At 39.0% G+C, this 22,550-nt stretch overlaps 1 protein-coding gene across 1 annotated transcript; it reads left to right on the top strand.

Annotated features, from left to right (window-relative positions):
- Window positions 1-9,537: 9,537 nt before the first annotated feature.
- Window positions 9,538-18,445, top strand: LOC309881216 (cytochrome P450 2J2-like; the record flags this gene model as incomplete). The annotated part of the gene is made up of 9 exons (XM_082766917.1): window positions 9,538-9,702; window positions 10,769-10,931; window positions 11,936-12,085; window positions 12,540-12,700; window positions 13,417-13,593; window positions 14,394-14,535; window positions 15,709-15,896; window positions 17,078-17,219; window positions 18,267-18,445. The coding sequence occupies 9 exons, from the start codon at window positions 9,538-9,540 to the stop codon at window positions 18,443-18,445; spliced, it is 1,467 nt and encodes a 488-aa protein (XP_082623043.1).
- Window positions 18,446-22,550: the final 4,105 nt, after the last annotated feature.

Raw genomic sequence — 22,550 nt, 5'->3', positions numbered from 1 at the left:
CTACATTGATAGATTTAAAAACACAAAATATTCTACTTGTCCCTCCAGTCCATGCTTTTCTCCTTTTTCTTTTTTCTTCTTTCTTTTAAATCTGTTGAATGGTTGGGTTTGTTCAGCACGTCATTTATTACCAATTTATGCTCAGTAACCCTGTTGCTTTCTAGCTTCGTGTTTTGTGGAACCCATAGGTGGCAGTACTGTAGAGCAATCGGAAACATAATGTGTGGTTACAAAAATGCTTTAAGATACATCTATATTGCAACTGCTTGACACCCACCATGTTGAATGAGTGTGGCTTGGAAGCCCCCATCTGTTTGCCTTTTGAAGCAGTCACCGACAATTTCTAAAGGCTGAATCTCCATGTTGTATCATGGTGTGGTGTCTGTCATGATGTTGAAGCCTCCACTTACTATGATGTTTTTTTGCACTTGCAGCCCTTCTGATCAGGGTTGTAGTACGTGTTGCCAGCTTGCTTCAGGCCTGTGGGAGGTCAGTGCTGGCTCTGATAGTAGACCTTTCCTCTGTAGCTCTGGCATTGTACCCTGTTTGGATTAAGTTATTGACTTGTAAACCCGTGCTCTCATTACCATGATGAGTTAACTTGACATAAAGCCTTCTCTGATGTACAGGGCTCCTCCATTACCAGCATGCTCAACTTGATGACCTTAGAGGGATTTTCCAACATAGATGACACCATGATTTTATGGTCCAGTCTCTTTGCGCACATTGCATTGCAGTGTTGTGGTGTATCCCATGTGAGCAGTCTTGCTACTTTTGCTGTGACCCCATCCTTCTGCCTGTTTGCTCTCTGAGACCTTTCTGCAGGGTAAATCTGGGTCCCCCTGAGTAAGGCTGGGCCTAACAAGACACTTAGGTTGGGTCTGGCAATTTGGATAATGTGGGCAGTGTGTTTCCTACTGCTCAGTGAGAGTTGTGGGTGTCAAATGAAGCATGGTGAGGCAAAATTTTTCCAGAAAAGCTTAGGCAACACTTCACAAGGAAGGAAAAAAATCAAACTGTTTTAGAGGGATTCAATGTTCCTTATTTTAATATTTTTTTCAGTATTTGTGACCAGCTCCTCTTCACATAAATCTTACTCCCTCTTGTCTGACAAGTACTATTGCAAGAGCTCACCAGTAAAGATGACAGATGTTCAGTCTGTTTATTTTGAATAGGTGAGGAAATCTGCTTTTGTAATGAAGGCTTCAAACCATAGGAGTGGGAAGCAAATGCAATGCCTGCAGGGGACAGGGAAAGAAACAGCATAATCATCAGAAAGGTGAGAGCTGAATAAACGTTGAGTGTGGTGTGCTGGAGGTGGAAAGGGCTGTGCCCAGGGTGTTTGTTGCCTGCTGTGCTGTAAATACCAGGGTTTGGGTTTTTTCATTGCAGGTTGCAAAGACAGATTCAGTACGTGTATTAGAAAACACTGAGTCGTTCTATGCTGTGCATGTGTTGCTTAGCATGGTAGCATATACTTGCTGCCTGGCTTGGTGTCAAGCTAAACAGAACAGACAATCGCTAAGCTCCCTTGCAGGTTTTTTTTTTTCAGTGGAAATAATTTGGATTTCTCAACTCAGCTGTTACTTCTCTCCTGCAGCTCTGTCTTTCAAGAGCTTCATAACAAGAGCTGTTAATTGGTCGGTGGATTCAGAATTTCTCTGTGGGAAAAGAATTACAGACATGGTATGTTCAAGCAATGGAGAGTTGTTTAGAGCACAGACCTAGTGTGAAAATAGGACTGGAAAAAGCAAGCCAAGAAAATTGCTGTTCTGTTTTTCTGTTCTACTCAGGAAGAGAGAACTTTGCTTACAACATCCTAAACAGTCTACAGCAGGAGGCAAAATTCTGTCTTAGTGGGGCCTGAAAACCAATGAGCTTTAAGGTTGTGTAGGCAACATACTGGAATGGGACTTGGGAGATTCAAATGCTGCTCCTAGATCTGTTCGTAGCTTGTCTATGACTGAGGAACTTGCTTAATCTCTCTAGGCCTAGTCAGACTTGCTCCTTTTTTAAAAGAGCTTTAAGATTAAACTAATGAAAGGTAAGATGCAGTTGGGAGTTATGGCTGTTTCTCTTGTTACTATGCCTTCCCTGCCCCATGCAGTTGTTGCAATTGCTGCATGCTCCTGTGGCCTGAAACCTTCATTGCAAAGGAAAATTTTTGATCAGACTTACCTGTAAAGATGACAGAGATGTTGAGCTTTGCAATAGTATTTGCCAGATAAGCATGAGCATGGCTTCTTGCATGGAGAGGTGCTGCTCGCGTATAATGGAGATACTGGAATAAGGAAAACTGAGTGTGCATCAGGTCAGTTACTTCTTCCTGATGCTTTAGTGAGAACAGGGTAATTACTGTTCTGCAGATAGTCTTATTTTTGGAATTTCCTAATGTTTGAATATTTGTAGCCTCAACATTGTTTGACAGTTTTTCAGAGCAGTATCTAGTACCCTAATGTTGCACTTGGAATGCCAAAAGTCATGGACAGAACAGAAAATTTCAGATAAGACAAGCTGAAACGGGTATTAAAATTCTGTTTCTTCCTGAAAAGGAAATAGTAACTTTGAGTTCTACAATGATAGCTTAGAAATGTTCAGCTGTTTAACTTCTGAGAATAGAAAGTAATAATGCTTATGCCATTCTCATGCAGGAAGTAATGCAGGCTGAAATATTGAAGTTTCTGATTGCTCAGGATTGAGAAAGGTATAATCCATTTTCAACAGCATGGCAGTGCCCCACAGCTGAACAGCAGCTGACACAGGTCTATCGTGGCAGGACAAAATTCAGAGAAGCTATTAATTGTATGGATTCTTTTTGATATAGGGGAGCTCATCAAGGAGTGACTGAAAGGAAAAGATGAATGCTGTGGTTTTTGTTTTTGTTTTCTGGACATACTTTGTGTTTCATGTTGTTTTTCTGCCACCTTTCCCTTGTCTGTTACTGGGCGTAATATATGGTAAGCTGCAGAAGTTCTGAAAAAGCTGGAGAGTAGAAACCTACTAAATGAAAAGCCCCAATGTGGGACAAAAAATAATGAAAATTTGCAATTGTTTGGAACAACTATCTTGCAAATATCCTATTTCAAACATCATGAAAATCAAGCAAATTCAAAATCTTAGTGATTATTTTTTCCTTTTATGACCACTTGTGTTGCAGCCTGTTCTTACTGGATAACCTTTGTGCAGATATCTTTTACCATACACAGAGGCTGCCAGAAGAATATACACAGTTTAGAAAGTATAAAGCAATTATCTATTGCCCAATATAGTAGCTAGCTTTGGTTACCATGCTACTTGGCTAAGCACTAATGCTTACTGCTGCTCTTGAGACACTGCATGAGCCTCTGCTCACCAGTCAGCCACCAGATGGGGAAATGTCAGCCCCTGACACTCCTTGGATCTAGCTGATTTTCAGTGTTGCTTACTTGCTATCTTCCAATTCTCTGTTTTTTAGGTTTTACTCTTTTTCTCATCAACCCTCCAGCTGCTAGCTATTACAGTCTCAACAATTACAATCTATATCTGTTGTTATTTACTTTGCAGAGCTTTAGTTTATGTACTTTCTTGCACCTAATTTTCTCAGCAAAATTGAAGCTTAAAACCCCCTGGTAATGTGGCTATCAGGTTAGGTTTTCCAATCAAGGATCTTGTAATACTGAATACTTTCATAAATAACTTTTTGATAGATGGAAGTGTGTGCTTATATGACACAAAAACAAGCACTGTGAACTGGACAGATAACGTAAAAAAATTCACCTTAAGGTTCGAGATAACGTAACTGTACACTGTGGATTATTTCTCATTAGATATGGTAGAGGGAGTAAGCAAAAGTACACATAAGGATCTAGGTTTTATAGCAGATCACAAACTTAAACATGAGTGAATATGTCAAACTCGTTGAAAAATGCAAGCAGATGTTCCTGGATGGGTTAAGAATTGCTATGTTCTCTAGTCCAGTTGCTATCAATAAGGTCTCAGGAGAAAATCTGTGCCCAGCGTGAAAGATCAAAATTAATTGTCTCAATGTATTTGTTGGAATTCATTAAAGTTCTGGCCATCATTTTACTGTTAATAAAAACTGATAAAGAAAAGCAGAAGCAATCATAAAAGGTGAGCCTGAAGGTCCATCCAGCCCACTATCTTGGCTGTAATCATAGTCAATCACTGATGCCTGAAGTAAGAAGAAAACATGGCAGGCATGTGCCTTTAATTATTTCTCTGATAATTTCCTAGCCTTCAGGGACTTCCTGAGCTACTGGTCATGACTCTGTGAGACAGTGGTGGCAGCATCCAGCCTATTTTCTGCAGTTTTCCAGCTTTTGGTCACTGGACTGTGTATGCGTGCAGCTGAGACCTTACAGTGTTCCATGCCAAGTTGAGAAGTGTTTGTGACCCACCAGTGTTTTGCTATTGCAATTTGACAAACCTCGATCAGGTGGGTGATGGTATTTACTGATGAAGCTTGGTTGTGCCAGTAGTTCCTGTACTGGTAAGAACTTCATCAGAGATGCTGCACTGCAGTATGAATCTGTGGCTTCCTTGCAGATACAGACCTCAGGCAGGACAAAGCTGCGCCTCGTTCCTTTAGCACAACTAATGCAGACCAATCACTGGTAGGTCATCTAGGTAGTATATCCATCTATCATTGCAGACTGTTATGGTGATCATGTCTGCTGTCTTGGTAACAGCCTTGCAGTTGGACTTCTAGAAGACCATGGTTCAAAGTTTTAAAGACAGTAAGTGTGGTGACCAAGTAGGAGTATCTGGCTATGCAGGTAGGGTTAACATTTCCTGGAATGCTAAGTTATTTTAGATTCTTTGTTTTTCTTACAGGTGCAATGCTTTCATTTAGTGACTAATTCAAGCCCAGCTAGAAAAAGTAGAAATTTAAAAAACAGAAGTTGTATTTCTCCTTGGTTTCCCTGAATGTAAAATGAATAAAGGGATGATGAAATTTCTGTTATAATAAACTAAAGTATTTCCAAGTTGAACTGGGAGAAAGTGTGCTGATAAAAGTGCCTTGTGGGTTTTTATTTATTTATTTATTTACCTTGTATGAGTAACATGTTTGCCATTCAAAGTAGCTGCTTTTGTTCCTCACTTCAGTTAGTCGGAGATTCATCCCCTATCTTTCATAGGGGATAGAATTTATTACCACAGGCTTGAGTAGCAGGGATATAGAGAGCATGAGGAAATTTGCAGTGTTCAAGCTCAGAGAATCTGAGCTGTGTACTTGGCTGCTGAGGGAACTACTGTTTTACATATGTAAATTTGGTGTTTGTGGGGACAATTGACCAGCTCAGCTTTGTGTGTAAACAGCCACCTTCAGCTGTTCCTTTAACAAGAATATCTTCTGGCTTCTCATATGGGTCAGGCATCTGCAGGTTTAGGACTCTGTGGGCATTTGATAAAACCAGGTTTTACTACAGACATTATAACTTAAAAAAAAAAATAAATACAGAGAACAAGTAGTGGAAAAGAGCTCTGGGAGTAAAGGAAAACACAACACTTAAAAAACAAATTTCTCTCTTGAATTATCTGAAGGAAAAATAGTTGTTCTTTAATTGAAGCTATGATTCTTATTTTCATAGCATGTTGGAAGGCAAAAACTAGTTGAATATGTAGAGAGTAAATTCCTAGTGATCTGGAAGGGATAAAAATTGACAGAGAAGGTGATGAGTTATCTATTGATTTTTGGATGTCACAAGAACTTTCTCAGAAGTTTTGGAAGAACTCTGGAGCAGTATAGGGTAGCTTTAGATGGTACACTCAGAGCTGTTAATTTCTTAGACAGACCCCTCTTGTAAAATAGACAGGAAATACTGTCAGTCAGTCAGGCTGTCATGTTCTTGGTCGTGTTTCTCATGAAACTGCGGTGGGTACATAGATGCTTTCTCCTGGAGCTGACTTTAAGTCCTATCCTTGAAAAACTCAAGAAGGTGAGGGTTACTGCAGCTCATGACATTACCCACATAATGAAGTTTTTGTGAAATTATTACCTTTATGATAAACTGTCATAACTGGCTAAGAGAAGCTTTATGCTGAGTACTGTAGACCTGAGAATCAATTTTCCTGTGTGATGTTTCATCTGAATCTACTCTTAACTTGCTACTGCAAGTAGTAGTACTTCAAGTGTATTGGTCACCTTCTTGCCTTGGGAGACTGAAGCAGGAAAACATGCACAGCTGTCAAACATTTTAATTTAGTTTACCTAATTACTCAGCAAAAAGATAATACTTAATGTATAGTTGCTGAATCTACAATAACAAAATGTGGCAAGTGGCAAATGCAAAAGGAGTATTCTTTCCCATACTCTGGATGAGGGCAGTTTACTGGAATTTAAGTAACATCTGAGGTTAGTAATATCCTTAATACGGAGATCAGTATTGTCACAATTTTTTTTAAAGAATGATGTTGTACTTTTAAAATGTTTTTGGAAAACCTGAGAAGAAGAACCGTCATGATACTGGTTGCTTGTCTCAGTTCTTGATTGAACTGAAGACTGACAATGGAAATGTATCATGAAGAAGTAATTCAGTTTTCCAGTTTCTCTCTGTTTGGGATTTTAGGAAGAAGCTGGCAGTGCTGAATTTGTCCATGAATCCTTCAGTTTAAAAACAATAAATAAATAAATAATCAGCTGTCACACCTAGACAGAAACACAGGAAGAGGAAAATAATACCCTCCATCTGCAAGTGTGGATGTATGAAATGCCCAGCTGTTATTCAATAAAACTATCATGGACTGAACTACAGGGCCAAAGTATGCAAAGTCATAGCTGTGTTTACAGAAATGGAAACCTGATCAGAACTGAGAAGTTATTAGATAAGAAGCTGTGAGTGATTTCAGACAAGATGTGTATTTTAAAATTCTTCCAGATGTAGCAATGAGCCATTGTCAAATACCCACCAGACATGCATGATGACTGTATGTAATACACATCTGAATATTTTTTAACAAAGCTGTTGATTGTATACCCCTTTGCATTGTAAATCTTGTATTAAGGTTGCCTGTGATGCCTGATGAGCAGCAGTTCAAGATGAAAGCAAAAAGGCAGCGTGTGTCTTAGTTGCAGTGCTGCTTGCAAACCAGGAAGGGATTATCAACCTTATTTAGTAATCAAAGAGGAGATGGTATACCAGAATATAGCCTTCGTCCTGTAAGTAAAATGGTTTTATGGCCTTTCAGTCCATCATAATGAAATGTGAACGCCCTTATTTAAATAAGGTTTGTGTCAGGCAATAGTGATTTGTACTTGCAAGTTAGTGATATACTACATGCCCTCAACCATGCATTCACTCAGAAAGGGAGTGAGACAGAAATATATCACAAAAATGTTTAAGACAGATGTAATAAATCAATGGAAATCGAGTTCCTCATTTTTTTTCAGAGTCAGAGTGGCCTTGTAAAGTACTAGTGGAATTCTGATGACAAGTGGGGCTCTGTTCATGTTTCTTTTCTAATTCTGCATCTGGGACCAGACCCATCTTGCATAATCAGAAGCATCTGGCATATAAACTTCAGAGCTGATCAAGACAGTCTGAACAAGGTATGTGTTCATGTTCCCAGACAATTCATTTGTGAATGAGTAACACCAGTGTAAACATTAGGATTTTAGGATGTATGAGAAATCTGGTGTGGATCAGGATGAAATGACACAGATGATGGTAATTCTTTTTAAAAATGTACTTTATCATGATATGAATTATTCCAAGAAGCAAGACGTTTCAAGATGCCCTACTATACAAGCGTAGGGTTCATCCTTCTTGGTGTGTGTGTTTGTAAATCTAAAGAAGTGAGATGCCTGCCAATTTCCTTTGCTCCATCATTTGAATGGAGCAGATGTACAATGCCTGTGAAGAGGTAGGAAGCTCCAATTGGTGAGATTTGTTTGAAGACTATTCGGAGAATAGTTTGAAGACTATGACAGAGCTTGCTGTGTGTAGAAGGACCTAAGCAAGGTCCTCAACCAGCAAGCATGCTGGAAATTCTCCTCTAGACTTGTCTGGGGAAGAACAGAGGACTTAATTTATAAAAGTAGCAATTTCATAAGTTACACATTTCAGAAATGTGTGTTGGCTACAGCATGCTTTTGTTAAAATGAACTGGTGTTGAAGATGTATTTTCTGATCTTTATCTCATTAGTTCCGTTTTTTTTTACATCTTGTATTGTGCATTCTTGTGTTAAGATTTCCTGTTAATTTTCTGAATTCCATTCTTTAGTTGCAAATAGGTATAAAACTTATCCAAGGTCAAGTCTACTTGTAGTGATGTTTTTGGTCAAGAATGCAACACTTACAATCCAATGATTGTCACTACAAAACTAATGGAGAAAGTGAACTGTAGATGAAAACAGCAAGATAAGATCCTGGAGAGTGTGGAAACTGTGGAAAGCCTGTGAGAGTACTTTGTCCTGTTTGGATTAGCTTTAAAACACTTGTACGAATTGCACTATTTACTGAGATATTTTCTGTTTTTCTTTCTCTTATAGCTTGAGGGAGATGTAATGAAGTTAGAGATAACATGCTTCTTGTAAGTTAATCGTGTGTGCACTGGCAATGTTACAGAATGCTGCTGATGCATTTCAGTTTATTTTACGGAGGCTGTTACAGAGAAAAACGTACTTTGCCTACAGTTGCTGTTATGGAGATAGCCAGTATTATTATCATCATTTCAGAATGCCAAACCTGATGACTGTGGCTTTGCATAGTTTTGGAGTTCTTGTAGACTTAGTACATGTGTGGTTTTTGTTTTGCCTACAAATATTTTTTTTTCCTAACAGGAAAGCCTCCTTGGATGTGGGAATAAGCTGCTGGCACCTGAGTGCCACAGCTGGGATGACCTGTTAGGGATCTGTTGGAGAAGCACCTTTTATATAACAGCAGGAGTGGGACGGAGTTGAGCAGTTGTGGAAACAGCTGAAAACAAGCATTCCACTTAGGTACTCTGGACTATTTCACCCCATTTTTCCTAAAGCTTGGTCCACTAATCTTGATAACTCCTTTATCATCCACTGTCATTCTGTATGCATGAGTATAATGTCCTTTTGAGCAATGGATTGTCCCTCTCTCCTGCCTCCATCCACATTTTGCTGCTTTTGTTGGTGTTGAAGAGATGTGTGTGCCTAGACTTTGGGTAAATGCCCTGGAGAATGCTACCTGGTCAGTTCTCCTGTCTTTGGCAGGACATAGCTGACCTTCAGGTGACATATTCCATCAAACTGATTGCTCAAAGGGATGTTTCTGAATGTAAGATGCAAGTCTAAATTAAGCGTCTGCCTTCTAGCTTTTATTGGATCTTGAAGTGATGACAGGTATTAACATATTGCAGCATAGTGATGTATTAAATACATGCAAGGATGGGAACAGTCCTCATTTTCTAGAATAGGGAAGTGTGGTAGGGAAGAAGGGAGGAGAAAAATTCAGAAAGCTTAAAAGCGAGGAGGTTGTCTTTGGGAAGAGTTAAGTAGAACAATATAGAATCAGTTCAACAGATTCGTAACAGCTTTCTCAGTGATAGTCTCATTTAAAGTGTGAAATGATAAGTGTAATACTACTATCCCTGATTTTGTTTCTTTTGGGTGTGCAGTTCCTGAAATTGCAATGGAAAAGTCGTGGATTTCCTCCTGGACCAATCCCACTTCCCATTGTTGGAGGTGTCTGGCGGATAAATTTTAGAGCTGATCATAGGAGCCTGAAAAAGGTATGTATTTTTGAGGATGTGAACAAAGGAGCAAAAAGTGTAAAAAATAGGGATGGTTGTTGGTAGGCTAATATGGTACTAGAGAAAACTTCATTGTGAGGGAAGGTGGGTCATGGAAGTTAAATTAAATGCCTAAATAAGTTAAGTAAAATCTGCAGATTCCTTGCAAATAAACTGATGGTGTAAATGATGGTGAAACGAATGAAATCATGGAAAGAATTAGGTCCATGCTGAGCATATTAATTGAGGGTCTTTCAGTGTTCAGCCTCCTCCACTGAGACAAAACTTTACAAAATAATCCAATGTGCTGATAAATTTTTTTTTCAAGACTCAACCTTGCTAAATGAGACTGGCAGATGAGGGGGTATTTGGCTGCAAGGGGAGAATATAGGCTTTAGGGAAAAGGAACTTAAAAGACATTGATGCCAAACATTTCTAATGGGAGGACAGAGCTATACTGTTTCTTTGTGTGGAGGTAGGGACTTTGTCCTCACTGAATATCCACAGGGTTGCCTGAGACCAGTCCCTATCGCTGGACAAGCAGAGGTGGGATCCCTGTTCATGCTCCTCAGCTTCACTGTACTTTTATATGAGATGGGAGATGGTCTATTGAATCTTGAAATTTGTAGTACTAGGAGAAGTGACAACGGGAATGTGTAATTTTAACAGGTCGTAGTTTTTGGTTGAGGAAATGAAACGTGGAGTTGAAAAATGTAACTGTGAATGGGCAGGTGAACTTCTCTTGTGAAACTGAATATGATCTGTAAGCACTCAGTTGTGGCATTTTCCTAAATGTTATTATTTGCAAAGACAACCCAAGTTAAGCTTTAAAAAGGGCATAGAGCATCTGTTCTTTTTATCATTCATATTACTATGAGTAGTGGGGTCCCAGAGAGAGCACAGAACTTTACTCCCAAGTTCAGAAAATAAAAAGGCAAAATAGTTTTGTTTTGCAATGGGAGTGTTTATCACAGTAATGTCATGTTGGAAGAGAGGAGCCCATCATGTGTGTCCTTTGGTTGATGTTTCTCCAATGAGTATTTTTTGTCATTGGTCAAACCTACAGCTAGCAAAAATCTATGGCAACATCTGCACCCTGTGGCTGGGTCACAAACCTATGGTGGTGCTTTATGGATTCAAAGCTGTGAAGGATGGTCTCACCGTCAACTCAGAGGATGTTTCTGGGCGACTACAGACCTATATGTTCAACAAATTTTCACGTGGAAGAGGTAAGATGTTTGTGTCTGTGAAAGAACTTTGTCTACTGACAAGTCCTTAGTTCCCAGTTCACCCATTCGGTCTGCTCCAGGTGGTTGATATAAAGCAAGCCTGTGGTATCCCTCAAAATGGTCTCCAAAATAGTCTGCAAAGTGCTGCTGTCACACATATTCAAGAATCTCACCAGAGCAGCAGCATTTGTACTAGCTAGGTCTTTTATTTATCCATTAGTAGTGTTGTCCAAGCTTGTGCCCTGATTTGAAATAGTCCATGTGAGGCTCACTTGGAGCTTGAAGCCTCCTCTGTAAGCTGAGGCTGAAGTAATCCTTTATGCTCCTGGTTGTTTGTTTACGGCAAAGGCCACTGTAGGGAAAACACGTACAGAGCTGTTGAACAATGTGTAACTTTTTGGGATGTCCCAAGGTACAGGAAGGACACTGGAGCTTTAAACATATTAGTGAGACTGTAGGTGCAACAATCCTTGTTCAAAGCTTCTTACTGTGCTATCATTTACACCAGCCACTGCTGAATTTTGGTGGATGGAGAATATATAGAGTTCTGCATTCGAAACAGAAATGCTCAATGGTTCTTGCCCTGGCTTCATTTCCCGGGAAGGACATGGGTCACGATGAGAGCTGAATGTGTGCTGCAAGCAGCCTGGTAAAATCAGGATCCATCCCCCAAAAGCCAGAGACTAAGTGAAGCACAGACAACGTGCTCAAAACCAGTTACCAACTCTAGACATTAAGGAAGTGTGGTGTTTTTTAAATATTGCCAGTAAGGAGATTTGATGGTCTCAAGAGGGTTTGCATAAGATTAAGAAGCACAAGCATAGGAACCCCCTGGACCTCTCCAATGAGCTCCTTAGAAAGGTCTGTTGACTCTGAGTAGCTTGGTGAGAGACCCTATCGTATTTTCAGGTGGTAGAAACCTGAACACAGTGAACAATTCTTAGCATGTATGTTATTTACTGTTACATGACTATTAACATAAAATTAATTCTTAATGACTGAAGGTATCCTGGTCTCAAATGGTCTCATCTGGAAACATCAGAGACGTTTTGGAATTGCAACGCTCCGGAAACTTGGAATGGGGAATAAAGGAATGGAACGTGGGATACAAACCGAGGCCTATCACTTGGTCAAGTTCTTCAAGGACAAAAATGGTATGCCACTGACAAGGTGCCCTGGGAACTGCTTCCTGATTTTGATGTAGAGTCATGCAGGCTACCTACTGAGGTTAAAGACAAACTATTTTTGTTTCAGAAAAGACTGGGGTTAGAGTACAGCCAAGACTATTTAGAGCGTAATATAATTTAAGTGCAATCAAAACTTTTTGTACCATCAGAGCTCAGCGGTGTGTATTTTGGTATTAGCACCACGATTTAAAAAAAAAAAGAAAAAGCAAAACAAACAAAACAGATAAGGGTGGGAGTTAAAGACTTGATGCCTTCCTGTCCTCATTTTTGAATGAGGTTTATCTGTTGTTAAATTTGCCAGTGAATTTTGAGGCTTTCAGTATAACAGTCTAAATAGCATAAGTGCTATTTATTATAAAATCTTGCTTTTGAAGTAGCAAAGGAGAGTGTTTTGGTGACAAATGTTTATCTCTGTTTGCAGGAGAAGCTGTTGACCCTTCATTCCCCATTGTTCATGCTGTCTCTAATGTGATCTGTGCTGTGGTCTTTGGACATCGTTTCTCCATGCAGGATGAAACTTTCCGCCAGCTGATTGAAGCATACAATTGTGTAGTGGCTTTTGGGAACAGCTACACTTACTATGTGAGAAAATGACACATTTAATAAGCAAATTATTCAAATTATTCAATTATTGAACATTATATTTATTGCATTACCATGCAACGTTAATTATAGTATTATATATTATCACAGTATACTATTTAATCACAAAAAATGCTGATTTAAAAATACTGATCATGAATGTGAACTGGGCCTGGAGTTCTTTGGGTTTGACATTACTAAACTAGTACAAATAATTACTGTTAGAATTTCCCAGGAGAGGCAGTGTGCTTGGGATGCTAAACTCTTTTGCAATGGAAAGACCAGTATTATTGAGGTGAAAAGTGATACTTTTTTACTGGAGTAAAAGATTATGGTTTTGCATTGTCTGTATCCCCATGTGTCAGTTTATGTAATTATATATAATATTAATTAGCATTAAATTTTTTACTGTTAACACATACAGAATAGACTTACCTGTGAAACTGGATTCCTCTGTTGGTGAATTAACAGGGCAAATACTAGTGAGGTTATGCAGTAAGGATAAGAAAGAACACAGAGTAGAAATTGCATCATCTTTAATTTGTGTTTTTAATGCCTGTTTGTGTTCTCATCATGACATTTCTCTTTGCTGCAGTACTTTTCCTAGAAAAACTAATTCAGTAATTCAGTATTTACAATGTCTGCATTGTATCTCTATAATGGCTTTAGTCATGCCATGTGACTTACAGTATTTGTGTTGAATGCTTGCTCCACAGATATATGAAATTTTCCAGTGGTCTTTAGCGTGCCTTCCGGGACCTCTACAAAAAGTAGAATCTCGCTGTAATTTTGTTCGTTCTTTCGTAAGGCAGGAAATCAAAAAACACAGGGAAAAAGGCACCATAGATGAACCAGAAGATTTCATTGACTTTTACCTGGATCAGATAGAGAAAGTGAGTAATTTGTGCTGTAATTGACAAAAATGATATCATAGCAGATTTCATGCACATTTCACATAGCTGTCTATACATAGCAACATTGTTACAGAGCACTACAAATTCAGTTTAAAAAACATGCTGTCAAATTCAAATATGATTTTTAAATAGTCAGTTTAATTGCTTGTTTTAGAAGGATAAAATAATTACTTTTTTTTAAATTATTATTATACTCTGGAGTCCTTAGACAAGAGTAGACAATGGTTGATTTTAAAGATGTAAATATTTAGATGGCTCTTTAATTCTGATTCTTTGTGTCTTTTCAGTGTTTAGCTTTATTCTCTTTATGCCTTGTACTAAACTTTTGTGTGCTTAGTAGGACTGTATGATTATTGAAACAATCTAAAAGAAAAATGATGGCAGTCTCTGCCTTGAAAAATAGCGTAAATCATTAAATCATAACACATGAGAGATAACTGAAATCAGCAAATGTGCAGGGAGTGGCAAGGGTGGGATAAAACTACTTCTGAAATGTTGTTTTTCTGATGTGGATGTTAGCAGTAAGGCAACAAGGAGCTCTAAATGTAATAGGGCCTTGGAATCCTGACACTTTCTATAGCACCTGCAATGAAAAGTATGTATGAATTTACTTGAGAAAATATCTGCGTAAATCTTATTATTTGGGTACCTGTATTTTCTCCATCTTCTGGAAATACTCTATTTACTTACACTGGTCACTGCATGTCACAGTGGGCAGATACATTGTTAGACAGATGTACCTTCTGCACTCTTACTTAATTTCTCATTGACACCTGTAGGCTAAAAATGTCCCAGATTCTACTTACAATGAAGAAAACATGGTGCAGTCTGTTTTTGACCTCTTCCTGGGCGGCTCTGAGACCACTGCTACCACTCTGCGCTGGGCTCTGCTCTATATGGTGGCTTATCCTGACATCCAAGGTGAGTTATAGACATAAACACGGAGATATTTCAAGTAGAACAATTCTGTTCCACATCCCTTTTCTTTTTTCTTTTTATTTTTTGATATCATATTTCCAGCTCTGTTTTTAAGAAGCCAATAAAGTAGAACATTTCCAGACAGAGAAATAATGTAAAATTTATTAATTAAATTTAAATTTAAAATTAATTAAAATTTAAAGTAATTTCAGGGTTGTTCAGCTTCTGATGTATTTTGTCTTCTGTGTATTTTGTCATGATTTTTGACAGACTGTTTTAGTACTGTAAGAATGTAATAGAAAATAGTCTGATTGAGAAGACTCAAAGTGAGTTAGGAAAAAAGTGATTCTTTCCTTGTATATGAAATGTCAAACATACATTTTTTGTGTTATTAACTGAGACATCAGTTGATTTCTGCATAAGTATATTCATCATAATTTATGGAACGTTAAATAGAGAAGAACAGAGAAGACAGAAAGATGCCTGACAAATTCTACACAAGGGCAAAGTTGCTCATTAGTTTCAAAAATGTTTAAATGATTTGTACACACATGTAGCTTTCAAATTCTATAAATAAAAAAAAAGAAAAAAAAAAAAAAAAGAAAAAAAAAGAAAAAATCCCTCTTGGATTACTAGCCTTGTTTTTAAGCTTGAAATTTGATCCTGAACTTTCTCAGACTGTGTAAGGTATGGTACTTACTGAAGCATAGGTAAGAGCCGAAAGGGATTAACTATTGGTCATGGTTAGGTAATATTACCCTGTCCCAATTCTCAGCATTACTTCTGTGTATCAGTTTGATACAATGGCTTCCTTACAACATGTTGTTAAGTGTGCTGTGAGTCTGTATTCAGCTAGAGTAAAAACAGTAGCTTGATTAATTGTATTAATCTATTAGTAAGAAACTCTTGTTTTATTTACACTTTGCTCTCTTTCTTTTAATTATGAAGCTCAATAAATCTTTTGGGCTTGTGGAAAGATGATCTGAACACAGAGCCTATAAACTAAGAAATACCAAATTTTAGTCAAACAGTAAAATTGTGTGAATGTATGTACAGTTGTATAAATGTATTTACATTTTAGGATATGGTGAGTATAATTTATTTACATATTATTTTTTTCTATCACTGCTCGTCGTGGTGTTCTGTGTAAAAAGGACTTTTTCTTTTTCTCTGTAGAAAAAGTCCAGAAAGAGCTGGATGTCGTTTTCGGTTCTTCTCATCAAATCTGCTATGAGGATCGGAAGAAACTGCCTTATACAAATGCTGTGGTTCATGAGATCATTCGCTTTAGTAGCATTATTTTAATCACAATTCCTAGAGAAGTAGTGAAAGATACAACTGTGTTGGGGTATCACCTTCCAAAGGTACCCTATCTATTCCAATATGACCTTTGTCCATAAGTTGAATTCCTCATAGTTGTGTCTTCCCTCATCCACTTTTCCTTATGGTTTAGTGGTTGTTGGTGACAGTACTGACAGTGCTTTTCCCCTCCCGTGCCCTCTGACCTGTGCCTTTTTCTCATGAACAGTGAGTGAAAACCCTTACCAAAAGCATAATTTCACAGCAATTAAACCTGTGAGAGTGCTGCAGTCTTACTTTCCAAGAGTTTGTGCTTTTAAAGTACTTTATAAGCATTCGAGTTCTTATACTTTCAGAAGATCTTAGAGAGGACTTATCAGAAATGCACAGTGTTGTCAGCATATTGATAATGACAGGATATTGTCTGTGATGTGGACAGATGGGAGGTTGAATTTTTTTTTCCACTTGTGATGCCTGAGACAATACCAAGCATGAACTCAATTTCATTCACTTAGGACTTCTCTTCCATATTATTACATCTCTGGCATCATATTTAAAATATAATGAAGATGTTTCCCTGCAGCTCCTGAACTGCCGTCTGACCTCAAACAAAAATCTACTGGTAGTTTCCTTGACTCATGCAGCTTTTCCAAACTTAATCTCAATGCCAAACCTCCCCAAAGCCACACATGGAGACACCTTCCTGCACAGCACTGCTCCATGGTGTTTGTCATGCACACCTTCCTTCCCGCCACCTTGAGAAAGATAATTTGAAATATACTGTTTCATTTGCAGGGTGCTTAGTTTTCCATTTGTAAACCTGCTAAAGCTTGTCAAAAGTGGGAAAATCATTTTACTAAATTTAGGATAAGCTAAAGAACTTTACACCCCTCATTGTGTTGCAGTTGCTAACAGAATGGAAAAAAGGACACGAAGGGAGTAAAGTAGAGAAATACCTAAAACTGAGCTACTGAGGTTTATTATCTATTTTTTGAAGAGAAAAATGAATAAACAAACCAGAAAAACAAAACAAAACAACAAAACCACTCACACAAACACAGACAATGAAATCAGTTTGAGATTAAACATTTTTGTTTCCAATAAAATAATCTTTCAATTCTTCTACCTCTTCATGTGACTAGCAGAGCAGTGCCCTGAGTTATAGCTGGAATTGGTTTGTGTCCTTTTCTTCATGATGTTTGAGCAATTGAGTGGCAGAACTGAGCCAACAGCATCTTCTTTGCAGGGTACTGTGGTTATGGCAAATATAGATTCAACTCTTTTTGACCCTGAATACTGGGAGACCCCTCACCAGTTCAACCCTGGTCATTTCTTGGACAAGGATGGAAATTTTGTGACCCGAGAGGCCTTCTTAGCCTTCTCAGCAGGTAGGTGTGCTGATAACTGAACCTGTTTGTGTGGGTTAGACTGTGAACATGAAGCTGTATTATTTTTCTTGTGGCAAAGACTAAAGGGAGTGGAATCCCATAATAGGAGTACATGGTTTTCTCAGGCCCAAAAATTGTTTGATGGGAAAATAACTCATTTGGTAATTTTATGAACTGTTGACCTTGGATTTTTGTGAAATTGCAGAGAAAGTAAAAGGAGTAAAGACCTAGAATTGCCAATAATTTTGGGATTAAAGTCCTTACACTGTTCTTTGCCACCCTCTGCATCTGCCAGATTATGCTATTATAGTGGTGGTTCCATGGCAGCATGCTCTGCTGGAGTTGATTTACTGTGTATAAATAATTCAGTATTTGTTGATACAGGAATTTGAACCTGTATCAAATGCATCCCAGATGGGTATGCCTTTCCCAGAGAGCTTCTGGAGATGCTCTTTTACTAAGCGTGTGTGTTTATAGAAGAGTAAACAATCAGTTGATTAAACAACAAATAAAACAAAAGCTATTAAGGATTATGCCAGGATTATGAATAATCTGGTTGTCAGAGCTCTCACCTGGGATGTGAAAGTGTCAGCCTCATGGTTCCTGGCCTACACTGGGCGGAAGAGGAATTTGAACATCCCAGGCCTAACCGCTGCACCTTAGAGCCTGTCACCACCTCTCTTACTCAAACTTAACACAAAGTTAATTGATAAATAGGGAAAAGTTTTTGATTCATATGATTAATTTGGAATCAAGAGACTGAAACAGAGTTTGTAGCAGCAGGGAATTAGTGATTATTTAGTGAAGTGTGAAACTAGGGAGAAGCATCTCTGGTACCTTTTTCTGTAGTCTGGGTAGATCCTGTTTATGGTCAACTGCAGACACTGACACCTCAATTGTTCAGTCAGTTTGAGAGAAAAATGTCAAATTCAGCAAATCCTTGTTTCCTGATGAGAATGAGTGATGCTTTTTTGAAAAGCTGGGAAGCAAATGCAAGCTACAGATTTGTCTAGGTACTTGACTGCTCTTTCCCTTCTCCCTCTGCAGGACACCGTGTATGCCTGGGAGAGGTGCTGGCGAAGATGGAGCTCTTCATCATCTTCTGCAGCTTGCTGCAGATATTCAAGTTCACTCTACCAGAAGGAGTTAAGGAAGTCAACATGGACATTATCTTCGGGAGCACAATGAAACCCCATCCATATAAGCTCTGTGCCAATCTTCGCTAGGTTGCAGAGTATGACAGGTTTGAGGAAGAGGCACTGACACAGGCTTGCTAGTTCACCTTTTATGTTCTTCATTTCTAGCCCAGATTCATTGTCAGTCTGCTCCTGTTGTGTCACATGTCTAAGAAGCTGGTTGTGAAACATATTATGTTTTTCTTTTTTCTCTGTGTCTGGAAAACCTTTGTATGCTTTTCTTGTGTATTAGAAATTAAATAAACACACAGAAAATGATTACAGTGTCTGATCTTACTTTAGAGTCTACTTTAGGGGCTCAGTTGGAATCCTACTAGAGGGAGAAGGAACATTAAAGCCAGGATTTAGGGGTGCTTCCCATTGACCCCATATATTCTCAATTCTAGAGTGGGGTGTGGAGATGCACTTCCCAGAGGTGGTGGCTCTGGGCATTGAATGAACCCCTATGGTGGGTGCATGGGGGAAAGAATTGTTGTGCTGGGACCTCTGAACTACCCGTGCGCCAGCTGGTTTGTCTATTTAGCACAGCTGCATGGAGGTGATAGCTTGCAAAGTAGTAGAGCTACATCAGTGCAACCCTTCATTTCACTGTGAGGCTTGGGACATAAGCTGCCAGTGAAGGCACCCCCCTCATATTCCCTCCTGAAGAATTGCAGAGGGGAGCCCCAATCCTGGTGAAACAAAGGTGGCAAAAATGGTAAATGACAAGTGGGCTGGCCTGAAGATGCTTGTTTTGCATTTATTATTGTGGTGCATTTGAGAGGCGGTCTTAAAGAGGGAGTCCTCTCACCCAGTGGAGGCAGTTTGTAGTGGTGATGGTGAAAAGAAGTCTAGGTTGGCCACATCTCTTTATTGATGCCTGAAAAGACAGTTACAGGGAATGCCTGGAGTCCTGAGATGCAAAGCTTGGCACCTACAAAGGGAGGGGCAGGGCAAAAATTACATTGATTTTCTTGAGAGCTGTGTGAGGGCTTTCTGTGAGTATAGATGCTTTGTGTAGCGTGCCTCGTGGCACACAGACTTCAGTAGCTGAGTTAATGGAGACTGTTAGCAGAGCTGCTGGGCAAAGTTCTTGACAGTTTCCTTCCCTGAGGAGATTTTAGAATTGTTATTGCAATTATACTCTATGGATGCTTCGTTTATCCAGCATGACAATTTTCTTTCTTTAATGTAATGTTGGTTAAACAGTTTTATTCACATCTGTGAAGGAGCTCAGTATCAGGAGGCTTACTGCTCTTTTCTCAGGCTTCTGGCTAGGGGCTCTGATGGATGCTCTTGGGACTGCTGTGGATCTGAAGTTTGCTCTTGCTGCCACTAGTCAGGACTTGGGAGAAGAGATGCGTGAGCTCATGTGGTTCTCCTGCTCTCTAATTCATCTCTAGCTCTGATACATCTGTGTGATGCTGCATGTGCTGTGTGGGCATAGATTTTTGGGGGTGTGGAGGGTGGGTTGTGCACTAATGTGGAGCTAGGATTCAGTTTTCCTACCATATAAAAATGGTGTTGCAGAAGTGGGTATAACGAGGCATCTGGTTGCTACCAGAGTCTCAGTCATCTCTGTGAATGTATCTGTGAATACAGCTTGTGCACGTACTGGAGACTGAATAAGAGGTGAAGTTCAGGAACAGGCACACAGGATCCATATTGCTTTAAACATTTTCACGTGCAGATTCTTAAAAGAACCTACAAACATTCCAAACATGGAGATAGAAGTCCTTTTTACAAAGCTTATATCTATATCGTGTATATCTCTATATATGTTTTTGAATAGCGTTTATGAATCTGCATTTCTTAGTCATCTTTCACCACACCTTAGAAGTTGTCTGTGGACCTAGTGGGGTCAGGAGAACACAGCTGCTGGTCTGGATCATGTTCTTTCTGCTGCTGGTAGCTAGATATTGGAATTTCATTTCCAAAATGAGAAAGTAAGAGGCAGGCAAAAGGGAATGTGCTAAATAAAGGAAGAAACTAGCTAGCACTGGAGCAGTTTTCACTCAAAAGTAATATGGTCCATTTGACTTTGTTGTTTTAAATAGACCTACAAATCTTGAACTATTGGAAACTTCTGCTCCGTAGTTGTAGTGGGACAAAATTCAGTAAGAAATACTTTGTGCTTGTGTCTTTGACAGCCACAGCATATTGTATCAGGCAATCTCGTTCCTAATTTCTATCCCAAGTGCTACTGGCCCTCATTGTTCATCGTTACCATACCCAGTATTTTTCTACATAAATATTCAGACTTGTGATTTGCATACTGATGTCCGTGTAGTTAATACTACTCCTAATTGCAAAGCAGCCTGGTCTTTCAACTGATTGTAATGCTGAAAAAAATGGTTAAGAAGAAGAGAAAATACATCTGAAATTTAACAACATGCAAGAATGTGAAAAGAAATCAATGCAAGAAAAATAATAAATCAGTAGAAAGGGGAGAGGATAAGGTTTAATTGGAGTCACCTGGCAATGAAGGATGTTGCAAGGGTCCTGGTTCTGCCTTTCATGTCCCAAGAGTTAGCAATGCAGTGGACATCACATGAGTTTTTTTCCAAGCCCAGTCTGGCTCTGTCTGGTAAGGTTTAAAATTCCTTATTAATTATGGGATTGAGAAGTCTTAGTGTATGTGTGCATACACACCCATGACTATAACATCTGTTCTTATTTCAGAAGCAGATCAATGCTGCAGTCAAACCTCTGCTACTTCTGTCCTGTCCAGCCTGAGGAACTCCTTTACCTGTTCTGTTAGAGTCTTTCTGCCAGCATGATGGTACTGCATCTCCAAAAAGCATAAACTAACAAATTTCTGTCAGCGTGATCCTGTCCACAGAAGGGATTTCAGCAGTGCAGAAATATCAGCATGGAGACAAATATTTTTCACACTTCAAGACAATAGAGCTAAGTCAGCAAAATTTAAGCATGTGTTTGACCTGTGCAAATCAGTGGCCAAACACTTCATTGTGCTAGGAGTTGCTACATATAAGCAATCTTATCTTTATTAAAACGCAATGTGATAAGTAGTGAATAGCTTTCATAAACATCTAATCTGAGTATTTCAAAAAGGCTTATAGTTACCTTTAAGCTGGTCAACAAAGGGATTTAATTTTTCATGTACAGTCTACTGACCCACCCTTGTATTTTCAATAATACCATGATCTTTAATAAAGATTAGCTTGGGATTTAAACTTTGCTTATATTTTTACTATATTACCATGATATTAATTTACCATTTTGAATGTCTTGATCTTGTTTTTTTATGAAGCCAAATGCTTCCAAGGGGAAGTCACGTTTGACCAATGTGAGGAACCTCTGCAGCAAAATGATCAGCCTGATGGATGAGGAGAGAGCAGTGGATATCATCTTCGTGGACCTCAGTAAGGCCTTTGACACTGTCCCACATGAGGTTTTCATAGACAAGCTGTTGAAATATGGGTTGGGTGGGCAGGCAGTGGGGTGGATTGAAAGAGGGTAGCGGTCAGTGGTGCAATGTCTAGTTAGAGGTCGTAACTAGCAGAGTGCCCTGGGGGTCAGCACTGGTTCTGGGCCTGTTTGATGTCTTCATTGATGATCTGGATGATAGGCCAGTGTACCCTCAGCAAGCTTGCCAACCACACAAAATTGAGGGGAGTGGTGGGTACATAAGAGAGTTGCACTGCTGTCTAGAGGGACCTTGACAGGCTGGAGAATTTCACCTCTCTGGAAGACTAGAAGCTGGGACTCTATAGCCTAGAGAAGAGAAGGCTTAGAGGCATCTCATCAACCTCTCCCTGGGTGTGTAGCTAGTCCTCAGAAAATTCTGTTGGCTTTCCAAACTCTTTTTGCAAGAATCCCCTTATGAAACCAGTACTGTGGGGAGGGATTTTTGTCACAGCAACTGTCTTGGCATAAGGAAGCATATAATTAAACTGCATTTGGTTTTCCTTGAAGGACTAACACTTGCCAGATTTGTAGCTGTAATGTAATGGAGCAATGTCTTATATGCTTAAAAATAAGAACACTTCATTCTCTGGGATCAGAAAGTAAAGTGATAAAGAGGGAAGGACTAGGAGAGACATAAGCCTAAACATCTTTTTCTTCATAGGGAGGTACCAGCAAAACAAGATAAAAATGGATCTCTCGCTATATAGCAGGTTTCCAGAGACAA

The sequence above is a fragment of the Aythya marila genome (genome assembly GCF_965140915.1).
Source record: "Aythya marila genome assembly, chromosome: 9".
NCBI lineage: Eukaryota > Metazoa > Chordata > Aves > Anseriformes > Anatidae > Aythya > Aythya marila.
This window is presented reverse-complemented; position numbering and strand designations above follow the sequence as displayed.